We start from the raw sequence: 26462 nt of genomic DNA, 5'->3' as shown, positions 1-26462 counted from the left end.
TAACTTATTATTGTTGTAGATTTGGGATTTACTGTACTGAATGTTAGGAGCCAAAAGCACAATCTGAATCAGTGGTGGCAAGCTCTTCAAACCTCTGGATAAGGGAGATGACTGGTTGAAAGAGGACATCTTTGCTCCAACGTTTGCCAGCACCTTGGACTTCTCTGTAGGGAGATTGGCAATCAGTAAAAATATAATCAGGCACTGGAATTCCACAATGGATTATCAGCTTGCCTTGGCACAGTGCAATAGCTGGAGTAACTGCTGCTCCAAAGTTTGTCGGCAGGGTGACAAGGTGCTCTTGCTCCAGTGTGTTATGGAAGCTAAGGGTGCCTCCCGTATGATTCAAACAGACTCCTAGGGTCTTCATGCAAGGAGGAATTGACTTGATCTCCTCTTTGTCTCCATCGTAAAGAGCCACAAACTGGATTCCTTCTCGTTGCAGCCACCAGGAACGCTGCCTATCCTTTGTGCACACTCCTTTAGGAAGACAGAGAATGAGAGAGAAAAATGCTGTCAAACGTAAGCATTGACCTACAACATCACAGGTAGGCAAACTATAACAGAGGTTAAAAAGACTAACTGGAAACACTAGGAGACTTGATTCCAGTATAAATGAAAGGGTTAACAGTGGTAATGCTGGACTCGGAGGTCCTATAAAGAAGTGATAGCACAGTGTCAGATCCCTGTCAGATATACAAGAGAAAGACATACCCAGAACTAGCGTGGAGTTAATGACCTTAGACTCACCACCAAGATAGGCTTGTGCACATAAGACTTGTTGCAGTACTAAAGAGTCCACACACAGTTGGCGTAAAAGTCTACAAGCATGTTAAACTGTCCCAGCTATCTTATTCAAGGAAGAAGAAATCTAAAAGTGAACTGGGTTGATGTGCAGTAGATGTAAAGCAATAATAACTTCATAAACCAACGATCACAACACTGATAAATGGCCACAACACTTCGATTGATCATAGCCCTTCAGAAAGAGGGTGCTGAAGCTGGAGTGTTCAGGTGCTAGAAGGAGATGTGGACAAAGCTAACTCCCTGAACTAATTTTTTAAATAGATTTTCCTTCCTACTGCCACTTTCTTCCAATGACCAATCTCCCCAAACCATCCCTACTAAATCAACGGCTCCTACCACATCAACTGGAATGGCCAGTGACAAGTCCACCTCTGACCATCAGTTTCGACTGTCCATATCTGAAGACCAAGTAAGGGGACAACTGAGGAAGCTACACACATAAAAAGCTGCGGGACCAGATGCAGTCGGTCCTTGAGTTTTTAAATCCTGTGCTGACTAACTTTGTGGTGTCCTCTGTCACCTATTCAGTCTGTCCCCAAGGCTTCGGAAAGCACCACTGCTGTGGAAAACATCCTACATTATTGCTATTTCAAAGAAGGCAGGCGCCTCTTCACCTAATGACTACAGACCAGTGCACTTGTATCTCACATTATGAAGACCCTTGAGAGGCTGGTCCTGGACTACATGAGTTCTCTTGTGGTAGACCACCTGGACCCACTGCAGTTTGCCTATTTGATAAAGATTGGAGTGGAGGATGCAATTATCCATCTGCTCCACAACGCTTATTCTCACATGAACAAAGCTGGCAGCACTGTGAGGATTATGTTTTTTGATTTCTCCAGAGCCTTCAGTACTACCTAACCATCCCCGTTATGGGGTAAACGTCACAGTATGGAGGTGGATGAGCCTGTGGTGTCCTGGATAATAGACTACCTGTTGGGCAGACTACAGTAGGTGAGACTACAGTAGGTGAGACTATGTTTCTGATACAGATATGAGCAACACTGAAGCACCACAAGAAACAGTCTGGTCTCCATTTCTCTTCACTCTGTACACCTCATACTTTAAATATAACACCAGGTCATGTCATTTTCAGAAATTCTCAGATGATTCTGCACTTATGAGGTGCACTGAAAGTTAAAAATTAATTATTATTGATAAAGGGGATGAGACAAAATATAGGAGTAAGGTGGAGAAATGTGCTTCTTGGTGTAAAGAGAATTGTCTTCATCTTAACATCAGTAAAACCAAGGAATTAGTTATTAACTTTTGCTGCAGCAAAGTGCCTTTGTGTCCAGTCACTATTCAAGGAGTGGATGTAGAGGTGGTCCACTCCTACAAGTACTTGGAGGTCCACATTAATGACAGGTTGGACTGGTCTCATAACACTCTCATATAAGAAAGGGCAGAGCAGGCTCTTTTTCCTTAGGAGACAGTGTTCCTTTAATTTGGAAAGTGACATCCTTCACATCTTCTATGACTATGTAATGGCCAGTGTGATTTTCTATGCTGTTTTATGCTAAGCCGGTAACATCACTTCAAGAGAGGCCCATGAATCAACAAGATAATTAAATGGGCAAACTCAGTTAAAGGACACACTCTGGACCCCCTGGAGGTAGCAGCAAAGGAGAGAATTAAAAGAAAACTGACTGCTATTCTGCACAATCCTGCTCATCTTCTCCATGACACACTAACACTAAAGACTTTCAGCCAATGAATTGTTCAACAGAAGTGTGTCAAGAAACACTACTGGGGCTCATTTATACCAAAAGCAATACATCTGCCTAATGCTTCACTGTGATTGTGACAGCCAAGGCAGAACTTTTCTTTCTTTTTAATTTTCTTGCTTTATAGTCATTTGTGTGTGTTTAGACCAAAGTGTGTGTGTTTATTATTTATTTAAAGAGCTTCTGTAAAAGCCATATTTCCACCTGGAGACAAATAGAGTCCTATCTATCTAATCTAAGAGGAAGGTCATGTTGTGGTCACTAGTAGATTGGAGATACAGAAACTGTAGTGCATTTCTGGCAACTATGTTAAAAACATAAAGACTCAAGAGAAGGGAAGAAATTGTCAAAATGTAAACATTTGGAGAGATTTTTCTTCCTGGTCAACTAGTCAGGGTAATTTCCATTAAAGGTGAGGGACCTGAGACAAAGGTTAAGGCTACCTGAATAGTATCATGAGACATCTGCAGTGCAGTCAAGGCCATATGAACATAAGAAATGATTCAGTTAAGAAGATATGAGGAAATTGTGTATTTAATTACTGTACATTCCCAGAGTTTGTAGTCACTTTTCAACACTGTTGCAATACGTTTTTCTGAAAAACAGATGTGCTAGAGAGCATAAAATACATCTACATCAGCTGTGGCCAAATCACATACAAATATTGTGAGCAGTCCAGCTCTACATGTGGGTGTCATGGTGGCGCAGGGGTCACAGATCTCATGTCCTGGGCTTGAGTCCCATGCTGGGATATTGTCTGTGGGGATTTTTCCTAAAGATGTGTCCCTAAGATTGGCTCCATCTCCTGCATCTCTCATTAGGAATCAATGGATTGGAATATGTCTGACCTCTATATTTAAGAAGGAAGTCATCAGAAATTTAAGCTATATTAATTACATAATTAAAAAAACAACTCGTTATTGTTATCTACAAATGTGTTTAAGGTCTTATCAAACATATAAGTGCATTAACTGCATGTACATTTTATTGATGCAGCATTAAACAAAATAAAAAACACATAAACATGCGTAAAATAAATTATACACAATTTTAATTAGAAAATGACAGAATGCCATTACAGTCTCTTTAGGATATCAGCAGTGTAATCAAATGTAGCAAAGACCCTAAGGGAATCTTCACTTTGCCTGGTAGCCATGAATTCCTTCTTTCAAATGCTGGCCTTGTACAATTAGCCTGTCATCTTGCTTTTCCTTTGCTGTAGCACAATACTCCTTCAGCCAGGTTATCAGACTGCAGAACAGAAGTTTTCTATGTTTGTAAGAAAAATCTCTAATTACACTTCAGTGAGCTAATGCTAAAGTTTTTTTTGCTTTTTTAACAGACTTGTACAGACCTTTACAGTATAGCGATGCATCCAAACACTATATTGGATAAATGGTCACACCTTAACATATGATGGCATTCTCAAAACTCAAACTAGACACAGAAGGTGCCATCCAAAGCTAGCTGGTCAAAAGTGATCAAGTGAATACCTTTGCAACCTTTAATGCCAAACTCTGTCAAACAGGAAGCAGGTTGTTACCTGGTGAGCAACAGCCATGACCTAACCATTAAGGTCTGACCAATACAGTAGAAAGTTGACTGCCCGATGGTTTTTATCCTTTGATGCTGGAGTGTTGCCCCATCTTTAGCTCCTTCAGAATAGGACTAGTTCCATGCCCACTCTCTTTCAAAGGGTGAACTATATGATTCACGTGAGAAATTTCAATATTGCAACTGCCTGACTTGTTAGAAGCCTGAATGCCATATTGAAAGCTATCGCTGGTGTTACAATACTGCATCCTTAGTCCAGCTCATGACATATGAGGTGTGACAATTTAATTCTTAGAACAGTAATGTAGTGTCACCTTTGTGTCTCAAGTCTTGACAGATGAACAGAAACAGGGGTGGCTTGAAGTTGCGACTGATCTTTCTGTAAATTAACATCTTTAACAGTGTTATTATGAGTGACAAAACTCGTTGTTTCCAGTAGAACCCAAAAACAAAATAGCAAAGCATGCAGTGGAAAACACAGAGTTTACCACAACTGAATAAAACAGACCACATTTGTCTTGAACTCCAAATGTGACATACTGTACATGCTTTGCTTTTGCAGTCAGTGTAAATATACCACACTGGTTGCACATGACATTGTTATGGAACCTGGGGTGATTGTCAGGGAACGTCCATACCGACTTCCAGTGGCAAAAAGAGCCGAAGTAGAACTTGAGATCCAAAGAATGCTGACAAGAGATTCAGTCTCTGGTCTATCCCCATAATTCTCATGCCAAAGCCAGACGGAAGTTGGCACTTTTGCACAGCTTCCTTTGGCTTAATCAGGTTTCCTGTTTTGAAGTATATCCAATGCCTTGAGCGGATGAACTCCTTCAGTGGCTCAGGGTAGCTTGTTTCCTGACCATAGTTGACATTCCATCCATCCATCCATCCATTGTCTCCCGCTTATCCGAGGTCGGGTCGCGGGGGCAGCAGCTTGAGCAGAGATGCCCAGACTTCCCTCTCCCCGGCCACTTCTTCTAGCTCTTCCGGGAGAATCCCAAGGCGTTCCCAGGCCAGTCGAGAGACATAGTCCCTCCAACGTGTCCTGGGTCTTCCCCGGGGCCTCCTCCCGGTTAGACGTGCCTGGAACACCTCACCAGGGAGGCGTCCAGGAGACATCCTGATCAGATGCCCGAGCCACCTCATTTGACTCCTCTCGATGCGGAGGAGCAGCAACTCTACTCTGAGCCCCTCCCGGATGACTGAGCTTCTCACCCTATCTTTAAGGGAAAGCCCAGACACCCTGCGGAGGAAACTCATTTCAGCCACTTGTATTCGCGATCTCGTTCTTTCGGTCACTACCCATAGCTCATGACCATAGGTGAGGGTAGGAACATAGATCAACTGGTAAATTGAGAGCTTTGCCTTACGGCTCAGCTCCTTTTTCACCACGACAGACCGATGCAGCGCCCGCATTACTGCGGATGCCGCACCGATCCGCTTGTCGATCTCACGCTCCATTCTTCCCTCACTCGTGAACAAGACTTGAACTCCTCCACTTGGGGCAGGATCTCGCTACCAACCCTGAGAGGGCACTCCACCCTTTTCCGGCTGAGGACCATGGTCTTGGATTTGGAGGTGCTGATTCTCATCCCAGCCGCTTCACACTCGGCTGCGAACCGATCCAGAGAGAGCTGAAGATCACGACCTGATGAAGCAAACAGGACAACATCATCTGCAAAAAGCAGTGACCCAATCCTGAGCCCACCAAATCGGACCCCCTCAACGCCCTGGCTGCGCCTAGAAATTCTGTCCATAAAAGTTATGAACAGAATCGGTGACAAAGGGCAGCCATGATGGAGTCCAACTCTCACTGGAAACGGGTATCGACTTACTGCCGGCAATGCGGACCAGGCTCTGGCACCGATCGTACAGGGACCGAACAGCCCTTATCAGGGGGGCCGGTACCCCATACTCTCAGAGTACCCCCCACAGGATTCCCCGAGGGACACGGTCGAATGCCTTTTCCAAGTCCACAAAACACATGTAGACTGGTTGGGCAAACTCCCATGCACCCTCCAGGACCCTGCTAAGGGTGTAAAGCTGGAATCCGAGGCTCGACTATCCGACGGACCCTCCTCTCCAGGACCCCTGAATAGACTTTTCCAGGGAGGCTGAGGAGTGTGATCCCACTGTAGTTGGAACACACCCTCCGATCCCCCTTCTTAAAGAGGGGGACCACCACCCCGGTCTGCCAATCCAGAGGCACTGTCCCTGATGTCCACGCGATGTTGCAGAGGCTTGTCAACCAAGACAGTCCTACAACATCCAGAGCCTTGAGGAACTCCGGGCGTATCTCATCCACCCCCGGGGCCCTGCCACCAAGGAGTTTTTTGACCACCTCGGTGACCTCAGTCCCAGTGATGGGGGAGCCCAACTCTGAGTCCCCAGGCTCTGCTTCCTCATTGGAAGGCATGTTAATGGGATTGAGGAGGGCTTCGAAGTACTCCCCCCACCGACCCACAACGTCCCGAGTCGAGGTCAGCAGCGCACCATCCCCACCATATACAGTGTTGACACTGCACTGCTTCCCCTTCCTGAGATGCCGGATGGTGGACCAGAATCTCCTCGAAGCCGTCTGAAAGTCGTTCTCCATGGCCTCCCCAAACTCCTCCCACGCCCGAGTTTTTGCCTCAGCAACCACCAAAGCCGCATTCCGCTTGGCCTGCCGGTACCTATCAGCTGCCTCCAGGGTCCCACAGGACAAAAGGGTCCTGTAGGACTCCTTCTTCAGTTTGACGGCATCCTTCACCGCCGGTGTCCACCAACGGGTTCGGGGATTGCCACCATGACAGGCACCGACCACCTTACAGCCACAGCTCCGGTCAACTGCCTCAACAATAGAGGCACGGAACATGGCCCATTCGGACTCAATGTCCCCCACCTCCCTCGGGATGTGGTCGAAGTTCTGCTGGAGGTGGGAGTTGAAGCTACTTCTGACAGGGGGCTCTGCCAGATGTTCCCAGCAGACCCTCACAACACGTTTGGGCCTACCAGGCCTGACCGGCATCCTCCCCCACCATCGAAGCCAACTCACCACCAGGTGGTGATCAGTTGACAGCTCCGCCCCTCTCTTCACCTGAGTGTCCAAGACATGTGGCCGCAAGTCCGACGACACGACCACAAAGTCGATCATCAAACTGAGGCCTAGGGTGTCCTGGTGCCAAGTGCACATATGAACACCCCTATGCTTGAACATGGTGTTCGTTATGAACAATCCGTGACGAGCACAGAATTCCAATAACAAAACACCACTCGGGTTCAGATCGGGGGGGGCCATTCCTCCCAATCATGCCCTTCCAGGTCTCACTGTCATTGCCCCACGTGAGCATTGAAGTCTCCCAGAAGAACGAGGGAGTCTCCAGAAGGTATGCCTCTAGCACCCCCTCCAGGGACTCCAAAAAGGGTGGGTACTCTGAACTGCTGTTCGGTGCATACGCACAAACAACAGTTAGGACCCGTCCCCCCACCCGAAGGCGAAGGGAGGCTACCCTCTCGTCCAATGGGGTAAACCCCAATGTACAGGCTCCAAGTCGGGGGGCAATAAGTATACCCACACCCGCTCGGCGCCTCTCACCGGGGGCAACTCCAGAGTGGTACAGAGTCCAGCCCCTCTCAAGGAGATTGGTTCCAGAGTCCAAGCTGTGCGTCGAGGTGAGTCCGACTATATTTAGCCGGAACCTCTCAACTTCGCGCACTAGCTCAGGCTCCTTCCCCTTCAGAGAGGTGACATTCCACGTCCCAAAAGCCAGCTTCTGTAGCCGAGGATCGGACCGCCAAGGTCCCCGCCTTCGGCCACCACCCAACTCACACTGCACCCGACCTCCTTGGCCCCTCCCATAGGTGGTGAGCCCATGGGAAGGGGGACCCACGTTGCCTCTTCGGGCTGTGCCCGGCCGAGCCCCATGGGTGCAGGCCCGGCCACCAGGCGCTCGCCATCGAGCCCCACCTCCAGGCCTGGCTCCAGAGTGGGGCCCCGGTGACCCGCGTCCGGGCAAGAGAAAACGCCGTCCAAAATTGTTTTTCATCATAGGACGTTTGTTTAACCGCTCTTTGTCTCATCCCTCACCTAGGACCAGTTTGCCTTGGGTGGCCCTACCAGGGGCATAAAGCCCCGGACAACAGAGCTCCTAAGATCATTGGGACACGCAAACCCCTCCACCACGATAAGGTGACATTACCAAACACTATTTGCAGATTCCTTTAATGGAATCTGCTAAGGAGAAGACTGCATTTAGTACCCCTAGTGGACATTGGCAATGTCATGTCCTTCCATTTGGTTTGTATGCGGTGCCAGCTATCTTCCAACGTCTGATGCATAAACTCCTCAGGCCCCAAAATTCCTTTAATGCCTCCTATTTGGATGACATCATCATCTGGTCTGGTATTTTGGAGGAGCATGTGGTGCACGTTTTGGCTGTCCTCCATTGACTGTCTCTATATAAATCCCAAGAAAATTGTTTTGTAGTTAATGGATGCAAAATATTAAGTGATTTTGATAAATGTTTATGCACCCAATGTGGATGATAGGGAATTCATCCAAAATGTATTTGCATCCATTCCCAATGTGAACACTCATAAAATTTTAATGGATGGGGATTTTAATTGTGTTTTAAATCCAGACCTAGATAGGTCTCCTGCCACAGGGGTGATGACATCTGACACTGCAAAGACAATTACACAATTTGTAACTGACCACAACTTATCGGACTCCTGGAGATTTCTAAACCCAAATTCAAGAACATATTCCTTCTACTCACCACTGCATCATTGCTACTCAAGAATTGATTATTTTTTTGTAGATAACAATTTCTTGCCTACAATTAAATCCTGCAAGCATTGATGCTATTGTTATTTCCAACCATGCCCCTCTGATCTTGGAGATAAAATCATTATGCCCCACATACTCATCTCGCAGATGGCGTCTTAACCCACTTTTATTAGCAGACGAGAAATTTACAGAATTTATATCAAAACAAATCAGTTTTTTTTCTAGAGACAAATATATCCTCAGAGGTCTCTGCAGGAATACTCGGGGAAACACTAAAGGCCTTCTTAAGAGGACAGATTATCTCATATCTTTTCCACAGAAATAAATTGGAAACCAAGCAGGTATCAAAGTTAACCAACGAAATTACTAGAATAGATCAAGAACATGCCAGGTGTCCAAGTGAGGCTCTTCATAAGAAAAGGCAGGTTTGCATTCAGAACTCAACCTTTTAACAACTAAAGAAACTGAACAACTCATTTTTAAATCAAGACATCATTACTATGAACATTGAGAGAAAGCTAATAAGCTTTTAGCTCAACAAATCCACAAGCAAGAAGTTCGCAATGCAATCCCAGCAATTACCAGCACGAACGGAGACATAATCATTGACCATAAAAATATAATGCACACATTTAGAGACTACTATAAATCCTTATATTCTGCTGAGTTTAAAGAAGACAACACACAATCTAATGCATTTCTGGATGCATTACAGATACCACAAATAGATACTCTTACTGCAGAGGAATTGGATAAACCGTTGGCACTATCAGAATTATTAGATGCTATAAAGTCACTTCAGAGTGGGAAAGCAGCAGGCCCCGATTGCTACCCCTGCCGAATTTTATAAGAAGTTCTCCACTCAGCTAGCTCCCCTCCTATTAGCAGCATTCACAGAAGCTAGAGACAATAAAATTCTACCTCAAACTTTTCGTCAAGCATTAATCACCGTCTTTCCTAAACAAAATAAGGACTTATTACAATGTGCATCATACAGACCAATTTCACTTCTGAATAATGATGTTAAGATACCCTCCAAAGTCCTAGCTAGAAGGATGGAGAAAGTGCTGACTTCAGTAATATCACAAGATCAAACTAGATTTATTAAAGGCCAACATCCAATCTTTGACGCCTGTTTAATGAAATATACTCACCAGCAAAGTCAAACATCCCAGAGATTTTATTATCCTTGGATGCAGAAAAAGCATTTGAAATGATTGAATGGATCTACCTTTTCACTACAGTGGAGAAATTTGGGTTTGGCCAGAACATTTGTGTGTTGATCAAACTACTGTATGCCAATCCAGAAGCTTCAGTTTGTATTAACAACATTAATTCAGACTACTTTAAACTAGAACATGATACCAGACAAGGATGCCCCTTGTCACCACTACTTTTTGCAATCGCCATTGAGCCACTGGCAGTTCACTATCGAAATGCTTATGAGATAAAGGGGATTATCAGAGAAGGACTTGAACAGAACATTTCTCTATATGCAGATGATATGGTACTGTATATATCAGACCCACAAAATACTGTGCCTGCAGTCCTAACAGCACTAACAGAATTTCAAAAGATTTCTGGTCTCAGAATTAATTTGACTAAAAGTGTGCTCTTTCCAGTGAATTCTCAAGCACACAATATTAGATTGGACACCTTCCCTTTTATCATCGCAGATCAGTTCAAATATCTAGGGGTAAACATCACAAGTAAACATAAAGCTCTTTATCAACAAAATTTTGTTGTCTGTATGGAAAAAATCAAGCAAGACTTGGATAGATGGTCAACCCTTCATCTCACTTTAGCTGGAAGAATTAACATTGTTAAGATCAGCGTTTCTCAACCTTTAAGTATTTGTGACCCGAGTTTTCATAACAGTTTTAATCACACCCCCTATCATTTTTTGAAAGGCGCCCACTAATACCAATTTGTTCTTTTTTAATTAATGATATATCATAGATTCATATTTTATTATACTTACTTAACTTTTATCGACATTTATCTAACTCTAGATTTATTTTTCTAGTATCAGAATGTAGTTTAAGTTAATTTGTTTTGGTTTCAGTAGATGTATTTTTCATATTTTCAATTATTGTTTTCTTTTTTTCACATCTTCGTGCCCCCCTTTTTGTTATTTCGGGTGCGCCCACAGTTTGAGAACCACTGGTTAAGATGAATATCCTCCCTAAGCTTCTCTTTTTATTTCAAAATATTCCAATGTACATCAATAAATCATTCTTTAAGAAATTAAATTCAACCATAACCACATTTATTTGGAATTCAAAATATCCACGTATCCAAAGAGCGACCCTACAAAGGCCAAAGGCAGAAGGTGGCATGGCTCTACCCAACTTTCAATTTTACTACTGGGCAGCAAACATACAACATATTAAACCCTAAACATTGACACAAATAGATGAACATATGCAGGCTTGGTCTGCAATAGAAATAGAATCCTGCAGTTCCACTTTATATTCCTTGCTTTGTGCCCCAATAAATGCAAATTATCGTCAATATACTAATAACCCAATAGTGCTTCAGTCACTCAGAATGTGGAACCAATGTAGGAAGCATTTTAAGATAGAGAATCTTTTATTGGTGGCACCTCTGCACGAGAATCACCATTTTCAACCCTCGCAAACATATGCAGTTTTTAACGTCTGGAAAACATTTGGGATTAAATCACTTTGAGATCTGTACATAGATAACGTCTTTGCATCCAACGAACAATTACATTCTAAATTTAACTTTCCAGCAACACATTTCTTTCACTACCTTCAAATTACAAACTTTGTTAAACAGAACCTGCCCGATTTTTCTCACCTCCCACCTTCCTCTATGCTGGAAAATATATTCATCAGTTTCAAGGACTTAGACAGCATCTCTGCAATATATAAAACCATTTTACAGTTCCTCCCTTTCAAAGATCCAAGAGGACAGTGGGAAAAGGATCTCTCCCTCAACATATCAGAAAAGGAGTGGAAGGTAGCAATGCAGAGAATTCACTCGAGCTCCAAATGCGCAAAGCATACAATTATTCACCTAAAAATTATATATTGATCCAACCTGTGAACGCTTCAATCAAGTTCCAGCCTCACTGGGTCACATGTTTTGGGCCTGCACCAAATTAACAACATTTTGAACCAAAATTTTTAAATGCCTTTCAGACAGCCTTGGTGTCACAATCTCTCCTAATCCACTAATTGCTGTGTTTGGTGTACTTCCAGAGGGGCTTAAAGTTGAGAAGGACAAACAAACTGTAATTGCCTTTACTACACTATTGGCACGTAGACTTATCTTGCTCAACTGGAAGAATCCTAACTCTCCCCTTTTAAGTCAGTGGGTAACTGATGTTTTATATTATTTGAAATTGGAAAAAATAAAATTCTTACTTAGAGGATCTGTGCAGAAATTTTTCAAAACCTTGCAGGATCTAATCAATAACATTTTAGAATAAGCTTTTAAAGCACTGAGGAAGCAGATTCTCTCCCTATTCTCTTTTTTTTTCTTTTACTTCTATATTTATCTATCGTCACTTATTAATTTATCTATTTACTTATTTTTACTAGTGTTGAAGTTTTATTCTGCTGCCCATGCTCTCTTTCTCATGGGTGAAGGTTGATTTGTTTTCAATCCTATTCTTGTAAAATTGATCTATTTGTATGGAATGTTGTTTGATTTCAATAAAATCAATAAAATTAAAAAAAAATGGATGCAAACTATTTAGCCCATTTGATCAGTGGAACAAAAAGGTCATAATGTTCAAAAACGAATGCCATTAAGAATTGGTCCTGTCTGAGAACCATGCAGCAAATCCCGGCTTTCTTATGGTTAGTGGGGTACTATCACCAGTTTGTACCTCCGTTCTCTGAGAGGGATACATTCGTAACAAATTTGAGTAATTTGTGCTCCTAATATCATGGTATGAGATAAACAAATGGAGGCTCCATTACATGACTTAAAACAGGCCACGGTCTCAGCATCTGTCTTAATTTCTCCTGATTTTTCTCTTCCTTTTATTCTCCAGACCAATGGTTCTTACAGAGTCTTGGATGCCATGCTGAACTAAAGAATCAACGATGCCGAACCCCCCAAATGATGTAACTGAGTCAGCAACTTTTGGACCACGAGATGAAGTATGCAGTAAGAGAGTGGGAAACTCTAGCAATTAGATAGATAGATAGATAGATAGATAGATAGATAGATAGATAGATAGATAGATAGATAGATAGATAGATAGATAGATAGATAGATAGATAGATAGATAGATAGATAGATAGATAGATAGATAGATAGATAGATAGATAGATAGATAGATAGATAGATAGATAGATAGATAGATAGATAGATACTTTATTAATCCCAATGGGAAATTCACAATTAAGCGGGCAATTCAGTAGCAAAGGTACATCCTTCTGGGTCAGGAGTTCACTCTTGTTACTGAACATGCCCCTCTCCAGTAGAGGGCCACCCATAAAGAGTTAAATCCCCTTGTCGCTTGGTGATTTTTGGTCCTTCATCCATTTAAATATTCATATCCTGAACCACTTTATACCAATGCCGATGCTGTCTCTCATGTCCATGATCTTTCAATTTGGGTCACCTGATCCAAAGGGTTTGGGCACTGGAAGTGTCACACACGTGTGATTAGAGGACAGTTTCAGGGCTTGTATAGTACTTGTAATACCACCTTGAGTTGTGGGGCTGTCAGGCTCATGTCTTTCCCTTTCCCATCCACAGGGCAAAAGACTTCCAGAAACAAGACCCAGTGATATCACTTCTGCAACTAACCCTAACTCCTCCTGCTTCATAAAACCTGACAACACTCAGAGGACCAGTCAGTGTGAAAGAAGACTCACGTCTAGCAACATTCTGCTCTATCACCAGCATATGACAACTGACTGCTTGTGTTGTTTTTTTTTTTTGAGAATCTTTGCCATATCTTCTGCCTTACAATATAAGGGGATCACTCACATGCCCAAAGCCTTTATCTTTGTTTTTGAATTCTATTACAATAGGTAAAAAACAAAGTCAAGAATGTAACAGACACACAGAAAACAAATTTACATAAACAAAAAAGTACTAGACATTTTATGTAAAAGTGACTGAGCAACAAACTGTTTAGATAATGAAGCTGGTCACCTTAAATGAGCCTCAGGTAAATGCCGTGCAATTATAGTTGCCAAGCAACTGAATGTGGGAGGCAAATCTGAGACAAGAGGCACATGGTATGTGTGGTCAAGAGCATGGAGATGAACTCCAATGACAAAACAGACACCATGTTGAATTGAGGGGTCATCTGATCAATGATATTCAATGAACAATTGAAGTTAACTAGAAAAGAATTAGTATTTTGAGATCACAGAAAAAAGAGCTATGAGAGGCATACAATGCTGAAAAGTGCACCTAACTTGCAATTGTGTTAACACCACTTCACCATATGCCTTAGGATTTTGAAAAAGAGGATTATGTCCAAACCAGGAGGTGATGACAGAAACTGGACAAGCAGAAATATTTTTCTGCCATTCAGATGTGCTAGTGCATGATAGCTAACTCTGCTCTTTTGCAGCAAACAGTTAATGTGGTTCTGTATATGTGTAAAATTTTGTCCCATAATTCAATAAAGAACACCATATCTTTTTTTCTTATAGCAGAGCTGCGTCTGCAGCGCACTTGAGAAGCTGGCATGCTGTGATGCCAAGTTAAGTTTTGTTGAGTGGCAAGATGTTCAACTCTGAGTCTATGATTTTGAATTTTAACTTACAAAATCTGTTAAAGAAATGGGATTCATTGCTGCCAAAAGCGAATCATAAAGGAGTTATAAGAACATCATCCAGTTGCTGGTTCTTAGATAAGACTGATACAAAAGTTAATTCGTTGGCCAAGAAACAAAGAGAATCTGAACGCTTCAAAGATTTTGTATTCTTGTAGAGAGAGCCAAGGGATTAAGCAGCTGCATTTTTGTGCCGCTTCTTTGTTGTCTTTTGCACATTATGCTTATCCTGCTTCTGTAATTGTTTTGTTTATAAGTAAATTGAATTATCTTGCCTCTTAAAATGAGCGTTGCTTGAGCTTCCAAATTCACTAATTACCTTCAGCCTTGAAGGTGTTGAGTGATGTGGTGTACACTTCTTTACCTCCTGTTAACGCTCTCTCTGTCTCCTTCTCAACACTCACTTGAAACAACAGAGGAGTCTAATGCTTGTTTCACAATCTTTGAGACAAAGATGGCAGAATAATGCAGAATTGTCACTCTGGGTGTATTTTTTAAGCCAGAGTGGAGGAGGGATGGCCTATGATTAGTGCATCTTTATTAGCCCCTTATTAACATCCAGAACATGACTGCTCAGTCATGGACACACCTGTCAAGTTGCAGTCCTGCCTCACACAACTGTCTAGTGATCATTGCTCACATCAGTTTGTTTCTAGGGACCACCATATTCACAGTCCCACCTTTCCTGGTCGTCATTGGCAAAATGCTCTGGACACAAAATAAGTTGTGCTGCATTGCACATTATGACCTTTTCCTATTTTCTTGGTCCCCTTATTCCAAATGCCAGTATTAGAGGTCACCGTGATATGAGATTACCCTGGCATTGTTGATTGCATGGCCGAAATTGACCCTGGATGGGGCACTAGCCCACTGTAGGCCAAATCGCAATAAGCTGTTTCAAGGTGGGTATACAAGATTTTTTTTTAGCCCAGTAGTGATGTACCTCCTTGTACACAAATTGCTATACTTAATTCTGCCATGACTGGGGGACAGCAAGGGTATAAATGGTCCCTCACCACTATGGGCCCCATATTGTGCCCCTAACTGTAAAGCACCCTCTCTTACACTGCACTGGTTTAGAGTCATCTCTTAACTTAATTAACTTAATGCAAAGCAATTGCTAAAAATAAATTACTAAAAATGAGATATGTCTACACATGATTTTCCCCCATGTAAAGCTGTGATTTTTTCAATAAATTGTTACCAGCTAATATTCTACTTTGTGAAATGAAATGGAAGAATCCCATCACTTTGACAAAAATTACATTTCCCTGCCACAACTCTGCTGCGGTTGTGCAAAATTGCAATATTATTATCTTAATATAGCAAAATCTATTATAGCAATTTTGTTTAAATTCAACCAGCTTCTGCTATTAACTGAGCTGAGTTTAATTTGGATGGAGTTATTTATTTTTGAGTCCACAGATTTCCATCTTCTCATGCACACAACAGAAGAAATCACTCCTAAAATGGTCAGATTGTGTTCACCAATGTCTAAAACATATTGAATACTCAAAACTCAAATTTTAATCTCGTCACAATACTTGTCCTACAGTATATGTAATAAGCAGCAATTGTACTTGAATTTCAATGCCCCCTAGGTGTCTCTCCAAATGGTCATTACATTAGAAACCATTCAACTGGAAGGACACATGTCAGAGCTGGTGACAATGGCCACCTGAAGGTTTCTGTACTACTCAGCAAAGGTAGGGACGTTGCCAGGGGCTCCAAGAGGTAGCAAATGCAGCTAGAGGAGGAAGTAATCAAGGAGACTGCAAGACATACCCAATAGCAAGTATACAGACAGCCATCTTCCAGCTATAAAAACGTGCAGCCTTACTGGAACAGGTGGTGGTAACATATTTGGGACAAAAGGCCATCTTATTGGGAGAGGGGCATGGCTTTCTCTCATAAAGACGTAAGACTGCAGGGTTGCTGTGATAAACTTCTGCAGCCTTAATGACCACAGCATACACTATTTTGTGTGATTCCAAATGGTGGTTGATTTCTTTTCAAAGTTTGCAGCTGGGATGCATTTTCTCTCACTCGTGAATGTAGTTTCACAAAAGGAGCACTTGAAGTTTGGTTGAAAAGGCCAAAGTAAACCAAAGGATACACTGACTTTGAAGACATCCTGGGATTGTGTATTGCAGCTTACTCACCAATTCGATAGGAGACACTATTGTAGACATCCACCTCCCAGTAGCAAAGACCCTTTGCAATGCTGATGTCTGCCAGAACCCACAGTGTACAAGAAGACAGTTCTGCACTGCCACTGTCCTTCAGCTCTGTGCTCTTCTGAAGTCTTCTAGGACTACTTGTTGGCTCAGCGTTGTCCCTGTGTGTCAGTGTCAGGCCTGATGGTGAGATCTGCAGTGATGGAGGTACAGTGCTAAGATCGAGCCTGAATGACAGACCTATAGGACAAAAATATTGATACAGTCAGAGTGAGTGTCAGCTATGAAACACTAAATGGCTACATCAGCAATCAAAGGAGAAGTTAGGAAGTGAGGGTGAGGTAAAACCAAGGTGTTTGCTGCAGGAAAGAGAAGAATGTCATTGTCAATTTATGTGATAGTACAACAAATGTTAATTCTTTTACTGCAGATGATGGACCAGTATGAGGAATGGTAAAAATGTGCATGAGTGTGCCCTGGAAGAGACAGTGACACATTTAGTTAGGTTTCTGCTTTGTGTCCAGCGCTGCTGGGACAGATACCAACTTTGTATATCCCTGAACTGGATAAGAAGTTTGGACTTCCATGTCATGGTGAGCTGTATCCAAAGGGCAATCCTGAATGTTAGGATGAGAAGCAGAGCTTCGTTGAGCAACTGTAAAGTTAAAAGGCAAGATGTAGGACAAGGATGAGATAATAGTAGTTTCAGAGTGACTGTTTAGTATGTAATAATTTGATAAGTTTAGTGTGTGCTAGGCATTTTAGTTTTTCACTTCAAAGTTATTTATATATCATTTTCACAACTTTACAGCTTTCTCATTTTCTTTGACTATGCACTGTTATCCTTTTAGTGAAAAAGTAAGCATAGAAACTAAAATGAGTGCAGAGTGCTCCAGTACAGAGATAATGTATTTGGGTTTGTTGTGCAAATATATTATGCACATTTGTGCTCAACAATTATAGAATATTGGCCTGAAACATTTAACTGCTAAAATCGTATCTTTATGTAGGGAAAATGATTTACAGGGCACATTGGATATTTTATTTGCTGCTTAAATAACACATGGCTAGACAAGATTTAGGTTCTTTCAGTAAGAGTTAGATGTTTTACCGTCTTATATAATACACTACCATGGCTGTCCATTTGTCTGCTCAGGATTTTAAATCACCTGTAGCTCGCGAACCGTTTGAACTATTGACCTGAAGTTTGGTACACATATACTACGTGACATCTACTATTCGCTTTCGGGGTGATGATTGACCTCCAAGGTTACTCCTCAACTCTGGGTAGCAGCCTGCAGGGCGGCCGTGTGGTGCATGTAGCAGCCTGCAGGGCGGCCGTGTGGTGCATGTGTACAGGTGCCGTTCTCATCACTACCACCTTCGCCATCACTTACCCTACCGCTTCATATCTTAAATCAGTCTTGAGTTAAAGAAAACGTACTAAGTAATTGCAACACAAACTCTGAATCAGTTTTAATGCGAAAAGATGCTAACGGAAGAAGAGAAGAAGCGGGTCGCTAGGGTGGAGAAAAGAAGAGCTGCTCAGGAAGTAGCAAGTGCATGAACCTCTGAGCAAACGAATGGTAAACATACAGAGAAAGAGGATGAAAACTATGAATGCTCAAGTCAAGTGTATTCACTGCAGTGCACTGTTACTGGTTGATAGATTTTTATAGTTTTAGAACTACTGAACTGAATTTTCTTGTTCTTTTAAAAACTAAACTCTGACCATTTTTGCCTTTTTGTGGCCGTGTTGTGCTTTTGAATTGCAAGAAACTGTTAGTCAGAGTTCAGTATCTAATGCCTTAGAAGGTACGCAACTGCAGCAGATTTGTCCTACTTTTTTGACAGCCATCACTCAAATACACATTAGAATATGATATTAATTAATTCATAGTGATATATGGGGAGACTGAACAAAACCTGGGTCATGGAATAATGAATGTGATCTCCATGCCAAGGATATCAAAAGCTAACATGGGTTACTGGTACATGAGAAGACAGGCAATGCAATCTTGGAAAGAATGGGCTATTTTAAATCATAAAATGACATTCTCAGAGCAGCTTAATCCAACCGAGGCATTGCAGAGTACCCCAGCAGCACTGGAGGCATCCTTTCAAATGGACTAAAAAGATATAAATATACAAGTGTTAATATGTTAATAAGAAATGTGCTAAAAATCAGAATGACATTTTCATTAGTATTTGTAATCAGCAGTCTGCTGCTCTTCAATTGCATATTATGCGTTTTACTTGGCGGCAGCACAGCCAAGAGACTATGAGTCTTCCTACTTTGGTTATTAGAACTGTTTCCAAAATTGCAAAGTGTGGAACCGGAAAGGTCTGCACAGAGTAATTTGACAGTTTGGAACCATTTTTATTCAGAGACTCACGATCTGAACTGTGAGAAAAGCTTTTCAGCAGCAGATGCATCATCAGCTCTAAAGGTTTTTCTTGGCAGTACAAGAAGGTCAGGCACTACAGCTGGAAAAAGGGCCAGCAAGAATTGATTAAGATTATATAGTCAAGAGAGCTAGAAGAACAGAAAGCACAGCCTTTTTGGATTAACTGCCAAGATGAAGGGTGGAGTAAGAGTGCTATTAAACTGAGACCTTTGGTGAAACTCCTAGGGAAGATACAGTTTTCTGCGCTAAGGTTAAGGGGTTGATATAAAATCTGAAGATTCCTTTAAACAGTAAGCCATGAGCATGGAACTTCAAACTCTCCAGGAGCTAATGAACAAGAGCCTTGGCCTGTGACTAAGTGATGTAAAAGAAATGTTAGAGTAACCACCGCATATATTGGAATGCATAAAGTCCATCCAAGCAGTAACAAGTCCAGGATTTGATCCCAGGACTCAGAAGTTGTGTGGCAGTAGTGCAAGCCACTGAGTCACCATGCTGTTCTAAAGACCAAACACATTTCAAGCTAAAAACCAAAATGGCTGAAACACTTGAAAAATCCACAGATTCATACAACTATTGGTAATTTTGTAAACAGAATAAAGTTTGCTGGTTTCAATCAACTACAACCAAAACTTTTTGTTTCTTTTTGGTTTCCCTTCCATATCTGCAAAGGTACCCTGCTCAGGTTTGGTCTGAGCTTTCTGCTCTATGCCACAGGGATTGACTTAGGCGTTCAATGATTCTGATGTTAATTTCCTGGTGTTTGAATTGTGTTTTGCTATCTTATTTGTATTAGCTAATTGCATGCTGTGCTTCACATTTCTCAAAATGTATTAATTACTCACATCACTGCATAATCACTTGGACGGGGATCAAAAATGTGCTGTGCCTGTGAGGGATAGGCATGCATGGATTTAAAATACATGTGTGGACTTTGTGACAGGGCATGGAGATGCATTGTTTCCCCTTCTTTTATAGCTAAACCTCGGCCAGGTAACGGCTATATGCATGGGAAAAAGAGAGGAGATGAACCCTGAATGGCACCAGTCTTAAATGGCGTGGTAGGATTTTTAAGAAAAAGGTTTGCATGCTCAGGTGGAACCGTGGAATAAACAGCAGTGGAGACAAACCAATGACTGTGTCTTTAACTGTGCCTAATCCCTTACAGGCACAGCATAGTTTTAATGCCTGTCCAAGTGCTTATGTAGTGATGTGAGTAATAAAGTCCATTCCTAAATTTTATTTGAGGGATGGGCCATATGAAAGAGACATCAGCGCTAAGACACTACATGGACTGCATTATAATCCAAAGCAGCAGTGCCCCCTGCCTCTTAATGTTAATTAGCTTTCCTTTCTTTCTTTCTCTCTCTCTTTCTCTTTTTTTGTTTATAAGAATTGCTTATGCACACTTTGAAATCACATAAATGCTTTTGTCTGGCACCTCCTGACTCACCAGCACAAGAAAACTCCCACATATGATATACCATTCAACTCATCTTGATGTCTAGTTATGAAAAACGTTGAGCTTTTTGAAGCTCCTCTGTATTTTTGTCCCTTTAGGCCATTTTGGACCATATTATATGCAGGATATTACATCATTAAAACAAAGAGTACACTAATAGGTGTCTTAAGCAAAAAATGGTCAGCAGAACTTGAAGTTGAGCATGCCACATCAACCAACCCCAGACGGTCCAGCCTCTAATGGAATAGAAGAGGCCAAAATTACTCCTTTTCACAAAACTTTGAGAAAATGGGCAACAGCAATATATTTATGTGAAGTGTCATTTTCTGCTGTCACAAGGTTGCTGATTATGAATACGATACTATTTTTGATATTTGATTATTTGCTGATGTCCCATCCACTGCCAGAAAGTTATAAATGACAAATTTCAAACATAGGCATGGAGTACCATTTTAGACTATTTCAAGCTCAGGCATTATGAATTTAATGTTATTTTTGATCCTTTACTAGGTGTCTAGCCCTCTCATCAGAGGGTGAAAAATAACAAACTTCTATTACAATCGAGAATATTTAAACTCTAAAATTTCAACTGAAGCACACATTTTAATATTTTTTAATATTTGACTCAACTGTTCTTGTTTATTATGTATTTCTACCTCATGAAGTAGATAATTATATTTCTTTTGAACACGTTAAATTAGGTGGCTTATGCTATTTTTTTTTGTATTTCTGTTGGTTAGTCTAATTTATAACATTGAAATATGTCCATGTGTTTTATTCTGGAACGTCCCACATCTTTTCTCACATCCCAAAGACATGCAGGTTAGGTTAAACAGGCAACTCTAATTTAGGTACAGTAGGTGTGAGTGAATGCAGATGTAAATGTAAGTTTACCCCATAATGGACTGGCATCCTGTACTGTATACTGCCAGTTCCTGACATACAACCAGCGCTGCCAGGACAAGTTCCAGTCTTGCTGTAACCCTAAAATCTGTATTATGGAGATTTAGCAAATGCATGGAACAAAGTTTTATATGCACTTGCACCATATTTCTTTTTTTATTTCATGATCAAAGCCCCAAACATTTTCATTTTGGTGTGGAGTTTGCTATTGAGGAGGCCTGGGTATAAAATCATCTTTGTTTATTCATGAAGATTTGTGAAGTAACCTCTAAGTTCTGATCCCATCTTTCTTAAAAGTTGAGGTGAGGCAGGTCTTGGATGTTGGTGTTTCTTACCATTTCTGCATTCTGTTTAACATAGAAGTTATGATAACTAGGACTAAAAAGCAGCGTATTGCTAAAAACATTATTTTGATGCTTGTGAAGCATTTAGGTTTGTTAATATTCTGAACAATCACAGCCCAACCTTCAATGTTATCAACAGTGTGGAATATATTAAATATATGGCGAGAGCTGCCCACAACAAGTAATCCGAGAAAAAATTGTAAAGAAATACTCCAGCACTAAAGTACCTTAGAAAACACAGAGAGTATCAGATATTAAAAGAAAATGCACCAGAGTTGAGCATAAAGTGAGGAAGACTGAATTAACAATACACTATGAAATATTAAAGGGACATATAGCTGAGTAAAACAAAGCAGTCCATCTTGAGAGGCGGTCCTATTTTTCCAAAACTATAAATGATTATGCATGAAACACAGGAGTTTTATTTTCAACCATTAATTGTCTTCTAAATCCAGTTCAGCCAAAGAAATGCCTCCTGAAAACATCTAGCAAAACTTGTAAGGCTTTTGCCACAATTTTTAAACACAAAATAAACAACATTACATTTAATAAAATACATGCGTCAAAAATGAATCATGTTGAACCACAGCATGCTCTTCTTTCAGAATTAAATTCCTTCAATAAAATAGGTGTTGTTGAATAATTTCTAAGCTAAAACTCTCCACTTGTGTCCTTGATCCAGTCCCAATAGTATTTTTCAGAGAAGTCTCTGATGTGCTAATTGATAGTGTACTTGTCATTAGTTAACTCATCATTAGATACCATTTATTCTTTAAAGACTCCAGCTGTTAAACCACAACTCAAGAAAAATAATTTCGACTCCTCTGTACCTGACAACTTTAGACCTATCTCTAACCAGCCTTTTTTAAGATAAATTCTAGAAAATTTAGTTTTTCAGTAGTCAAATGACTATTTAAATAAGCATTCTATTCTGAATAAATTTTGGTCAGATTGAGAACAAATCACAGTACAGAAACTGTAAATGACTTACTTGTTAATGCAGTCAATGGGTGTGCCTCTCTGGCAGTGTTTTAAACTTTCTTCAGTCTTATTTAACAGGTAGAAAATTCTTTTTCAGTTGTGGTGATTTTAGTTCAGTGATCCATGATATTGAAAATGGTGTACCACAAGGAACTATTCTAGGCTCACTATTATTTTCAATCTACATGCTCCCATTAGGCCAGATTATTCCAAAGCACAAGGTAACTACGACAGTCATGCGGAGGACATGCTGCTTAATTTATCTGTAGCACCTGATGACCCTGATGCTCTGGGCTCTCTGACCGCATGTCTGTCTTGTATTTTGGAATAGATGAGTAGTAAGTTCCTCAAGCTAAATAAGGGAAAAACTAAAATCTTAGTAGTTGGTAAAAACTGAAGCAATTAGGGTATTTTAAATAAATTTGATCCTTTAGCATTAAAAGTCAAGGCCGCAGTAAAGAATTTATGTGTAATCATGGACTCTGACCTAAACTTTAAATCAAACATTGACCAGATTACCAGGAGTGCATTTTTTCCATCTTAGGAACTTTCCAAAAGTTTGACCTCTTATAACATTGCAAGATGCTGAGAAATTAATTCATGCATTTGTTTTTAGTCAATTAGATCACTGTATTGAACTGCTAACTGGACTACCTAAGAAAGACATCAATTGGTTGTAGTTACTCCAGAATGCAGCAGCAAGAATCTTAACCAAAAAATGAAAATCTGAGCACATTTCACCACTCTTAGCGTCATTACATTGGTTACCCATGTCCTTCAGAATTGACTTTAAAATACTACTAAAGGTATGTAAAGCTTTAAGTAATCTTACTTCTTATATTTTAGAATGTTTGTCCCTCTACATTCCAAGATGTGACCTTAGATTCTCTAATAGTGGTCTGCTAATTATTCCAAGAGCCAAGCATAATACAAATGGTGAGATGGCCTTTGCCACCAAAAACCTGGAATAATTCATCAATAGAGATATGCCAAACTAGTATTGTGGAGCATTTAAAAAACTCCTACATTTTATTACTGCTCTTAAAAAACTAAATATGCAACAATAATGGATTTGCAACGATTGTTAATCTTTACTTTTGTCTTTCTTTTCTGGTTCTTCTATGATGGTGTTCTGTGCCACCACCACCACCTGATCAAAGTCCTGTGCTGCTGCCTGTGATGTCAGAATGGAAGCAGATACCGCAACTTCTCAAGAGACCCACTGTGTCGAATTCTCTAAGATGATGCCTAAAAATTAACGATGAACTACATAAGAAGGTAAAATGTATGTTAAAGTGTTTTTTTTCCCTCCAGTTTAACTGGAGATTTTTTTTTTTAATTTTCTGTTAAAAAACAATTTATGTCTACAGTATATGGCCTTTACTTTACTACTAATTATATATCTACCATATGTAAAATATGCATTATTTACATATTTTTGTATGTTATTTATTCATTTTTGCTCTAATTTTAAATTGTTTTTTTTTTGCTTATAACTATTTATTTGACATCTTGTAAGGCACTACATCCTGTGTATGAAAATGTGCTTTAGAAATCAATATTGTTGTTTTAGTGAGCCCAAGTCTACACCCTCTGGTTCTATGAGTGTAACATTAATAAGCTTGTGTTCATCTTTTGTTTTTCTCCTCCCCGTTTTCCACCAGATTTGGTTACCTTGCAGTGATTTTTCCATCTCCTCCTCTGACAGTTCGGTGTCTCCTCTCTGAAATGGGTTTCTGGGACCTGCTTATCATAAACAGATGCAATATATGTAATAAAGCAATATCACTTTTTTGCTCACACACATGCCTTGTCACATTTATTCTTCAAAGTAAGGACATCATGAGACTTCTGCGCTGCAATTTATTGTTCTTAATTCCAAAGAAACAAACTGAAAATCATTTTGTATTAATGAATGAAAGTAAAATAGCAAATGAATATACACATAAATAAATACAAAGAACTGCCTGAGATCATGTGTTTATTAGGCCTAATGCCAAACATTTGCCCATGCCTTCACTTAAAGACTCATGTTTATAAAAGTCCATAACTATAGAGTACATACTGCCTGAATTCTCATGAGGAAGACAGGACTCATTCATTCATTTTCCATTGCTAATCTGAGGCGGATCATGGGGGCAACAGTCTTGGCAGAGAGGCCCATACGTCCTTATCCCCAGCAACACTCGCCAACTCGTACTGTGGGAATCCAAGGCATTCCCAGGTCATCCAGGATATATAATCCACCCAGTAAGCCCTGGGTCTTCCTTAGGGTCTCCACCCAGCTGGTCATGCCAGTAAAACTTAAACAGGGAAGCGTCACAGAGGCATCTTTATCAGATGCCCAAACCAGACGGGATTTGCTTGCCATAATCTTCTTAATCATGCTTGTTTTTTAGGAGGACAGAACTATCTTTTTTTGTTAATGTTTTTTGTTGTGCATCAGAACGACAATATATAAATTAAATTCATTATTATTTATTATTAATGCAGAAAGAACTAGCAACAAGGAACATTCCACTGACCATTTGTCAACCTTGCTGATGGAGATGAAGATGTGTGTGCCTCTGTTTGTGTGGTTTCCTTCCCAAAGCTGGATGGCTGCTCCTGTGCTGCCATGGCCTCTTGCAAGGTTTTCTGGTCAGCTATCACGGTCCTTTTCTGTTAAGAAACAAACAAGACCATCAAGACAAGCACCTGTGAGCACCAGATAAAAAACTGCTTGCATTTTGATTGTGTGCTAAAACTACTGTCATTTCTGTATTAATGAGCTCTCTGAACTTTTACAACGTAATCTTGTCATTGACACAAATAAACTTACACTAACTCATGTAGATGCACAAACAGCCTACATAAACACAGCCATTCAAATGCATGCTCATATACACCTACTTTCATCTGCAATCTTAAGCAAAAATCCTCACGGTTACATACAGTTCATGTCGTCTGTCACATTCACAAATGCCAAGGCACTTCTGGCTCAGGTCTGCACTTTACAGTGGGCTCTCTTCATACAACCTGACAATTACTTAACATGTTTGGCATTCCCTTTTCCTTGCTGTACTGAGTGAACTTCTTTGCTCATTTTGTCTCATGCTTATTGTTTCTTCCTTGGCAGCTCCCATGCTTCCATATTTTACATTGTCAACTTAAATGAGGAGAGAGAGACATCACCTGTCTAGAATCCTCCAAACTGAGCAGATTGCCTTCTTCTAGCAGTTCACAGCCACTCTTGCAGACCAACCGATGGTTACTGTTGTCTTCGGCAGCACTGCACTGCTCTGCTTCCACCTTTACGCTATAGTTAACTGGCAAGGTGTTTAGGATGCCAGTGTAGCTGAGACAAGGAAGCTCAACATTCACATGGCAGCTTGGGCAAAAAATGCAGCAAGTCCACGGATAGAGGTGACATTGCAGGCGGCTGGCTGCGCTTAGCTTCAGTAAGCAGGGCTCGCACAAGCTGTGAGAACAGGGCAGAAGCCGGAGCATGTCAAAATACTGCTGACAGCAGGAGCAAGAAAGCTCTCTAGCATACTCCTCTCCCTTGGGCAT

General features: G+C 40.9%; 1 protein-coding gene across 1 annotated transcript; it reads right to left on the bottom strand.

The window, feature by feature from the left end:
* LOC127526643 (E3 ubiquitin-protein ligase RNF135-like) lies at window positions 1-26462 on the bottom strand. The gene is made up of 5 exons (XM_051922583.1): window positions 26085-26462; window positions 25436-25571; window positions 24585-24653; window positions 16798-17052; window positions 1-480 (listed from the first exon to the last, which is right to left on the bottom strand). Exons 1-5 carry the CDS (start codon window positions 26460-26462, stop codon window positions 44-46), a joined length of 1275 nt encoding a protein of 424 aa, XP_051778543.1. The 3' UTR covers window positions 1-43.

Source organism: Erpetoichthys calabaricus, chromosome 2 (genome assembly GCF_900747795.2).
Source record: "Erpetoichthys calabaricus chromosome 2, fErpCal1.3, whole genome shotgun sequence".
In the NCBI taxonomy this organism is placed as follows: domain Eukaryota; kingdom Metazoa; phylum Chordata; class Cladistia; order Polypteriformes; family Polypteridae; genus Erpetoichthys; species Erpetoichthys calabaricus.
The sequence above is the reverse complement of the archived record's forward strand: the minus strand, read 5'-3'. Positions and strand labels throughout refer to the sequence as shown.

Excerpts from the sequence above, each read along its gene's own strand:
- LOC127526643 (XM_051922583.1), bottom strand. The coding sequence starts at position 26,462 with ATGCCCAAGGGAGAGGAGTATGCTAGAGAGCTTTCTTGCTCCTGCTGT. Across the intron at positions 24,654-25,435 it reads ATCAGCAAGGTTGACAAATG|GTCCCAGAAACCCATTTCAG; the intron begins GTCAGTGGAATG and ends TATGATAAGCAG. Across the intron at positions 481-16,797 it reads TAGTGTCTCCTATCGAATTG|GAGTGTGCACAAAGGATAGG; the intron begins GTGAGTAAGCTG and ends GTCTTCCTAAAG.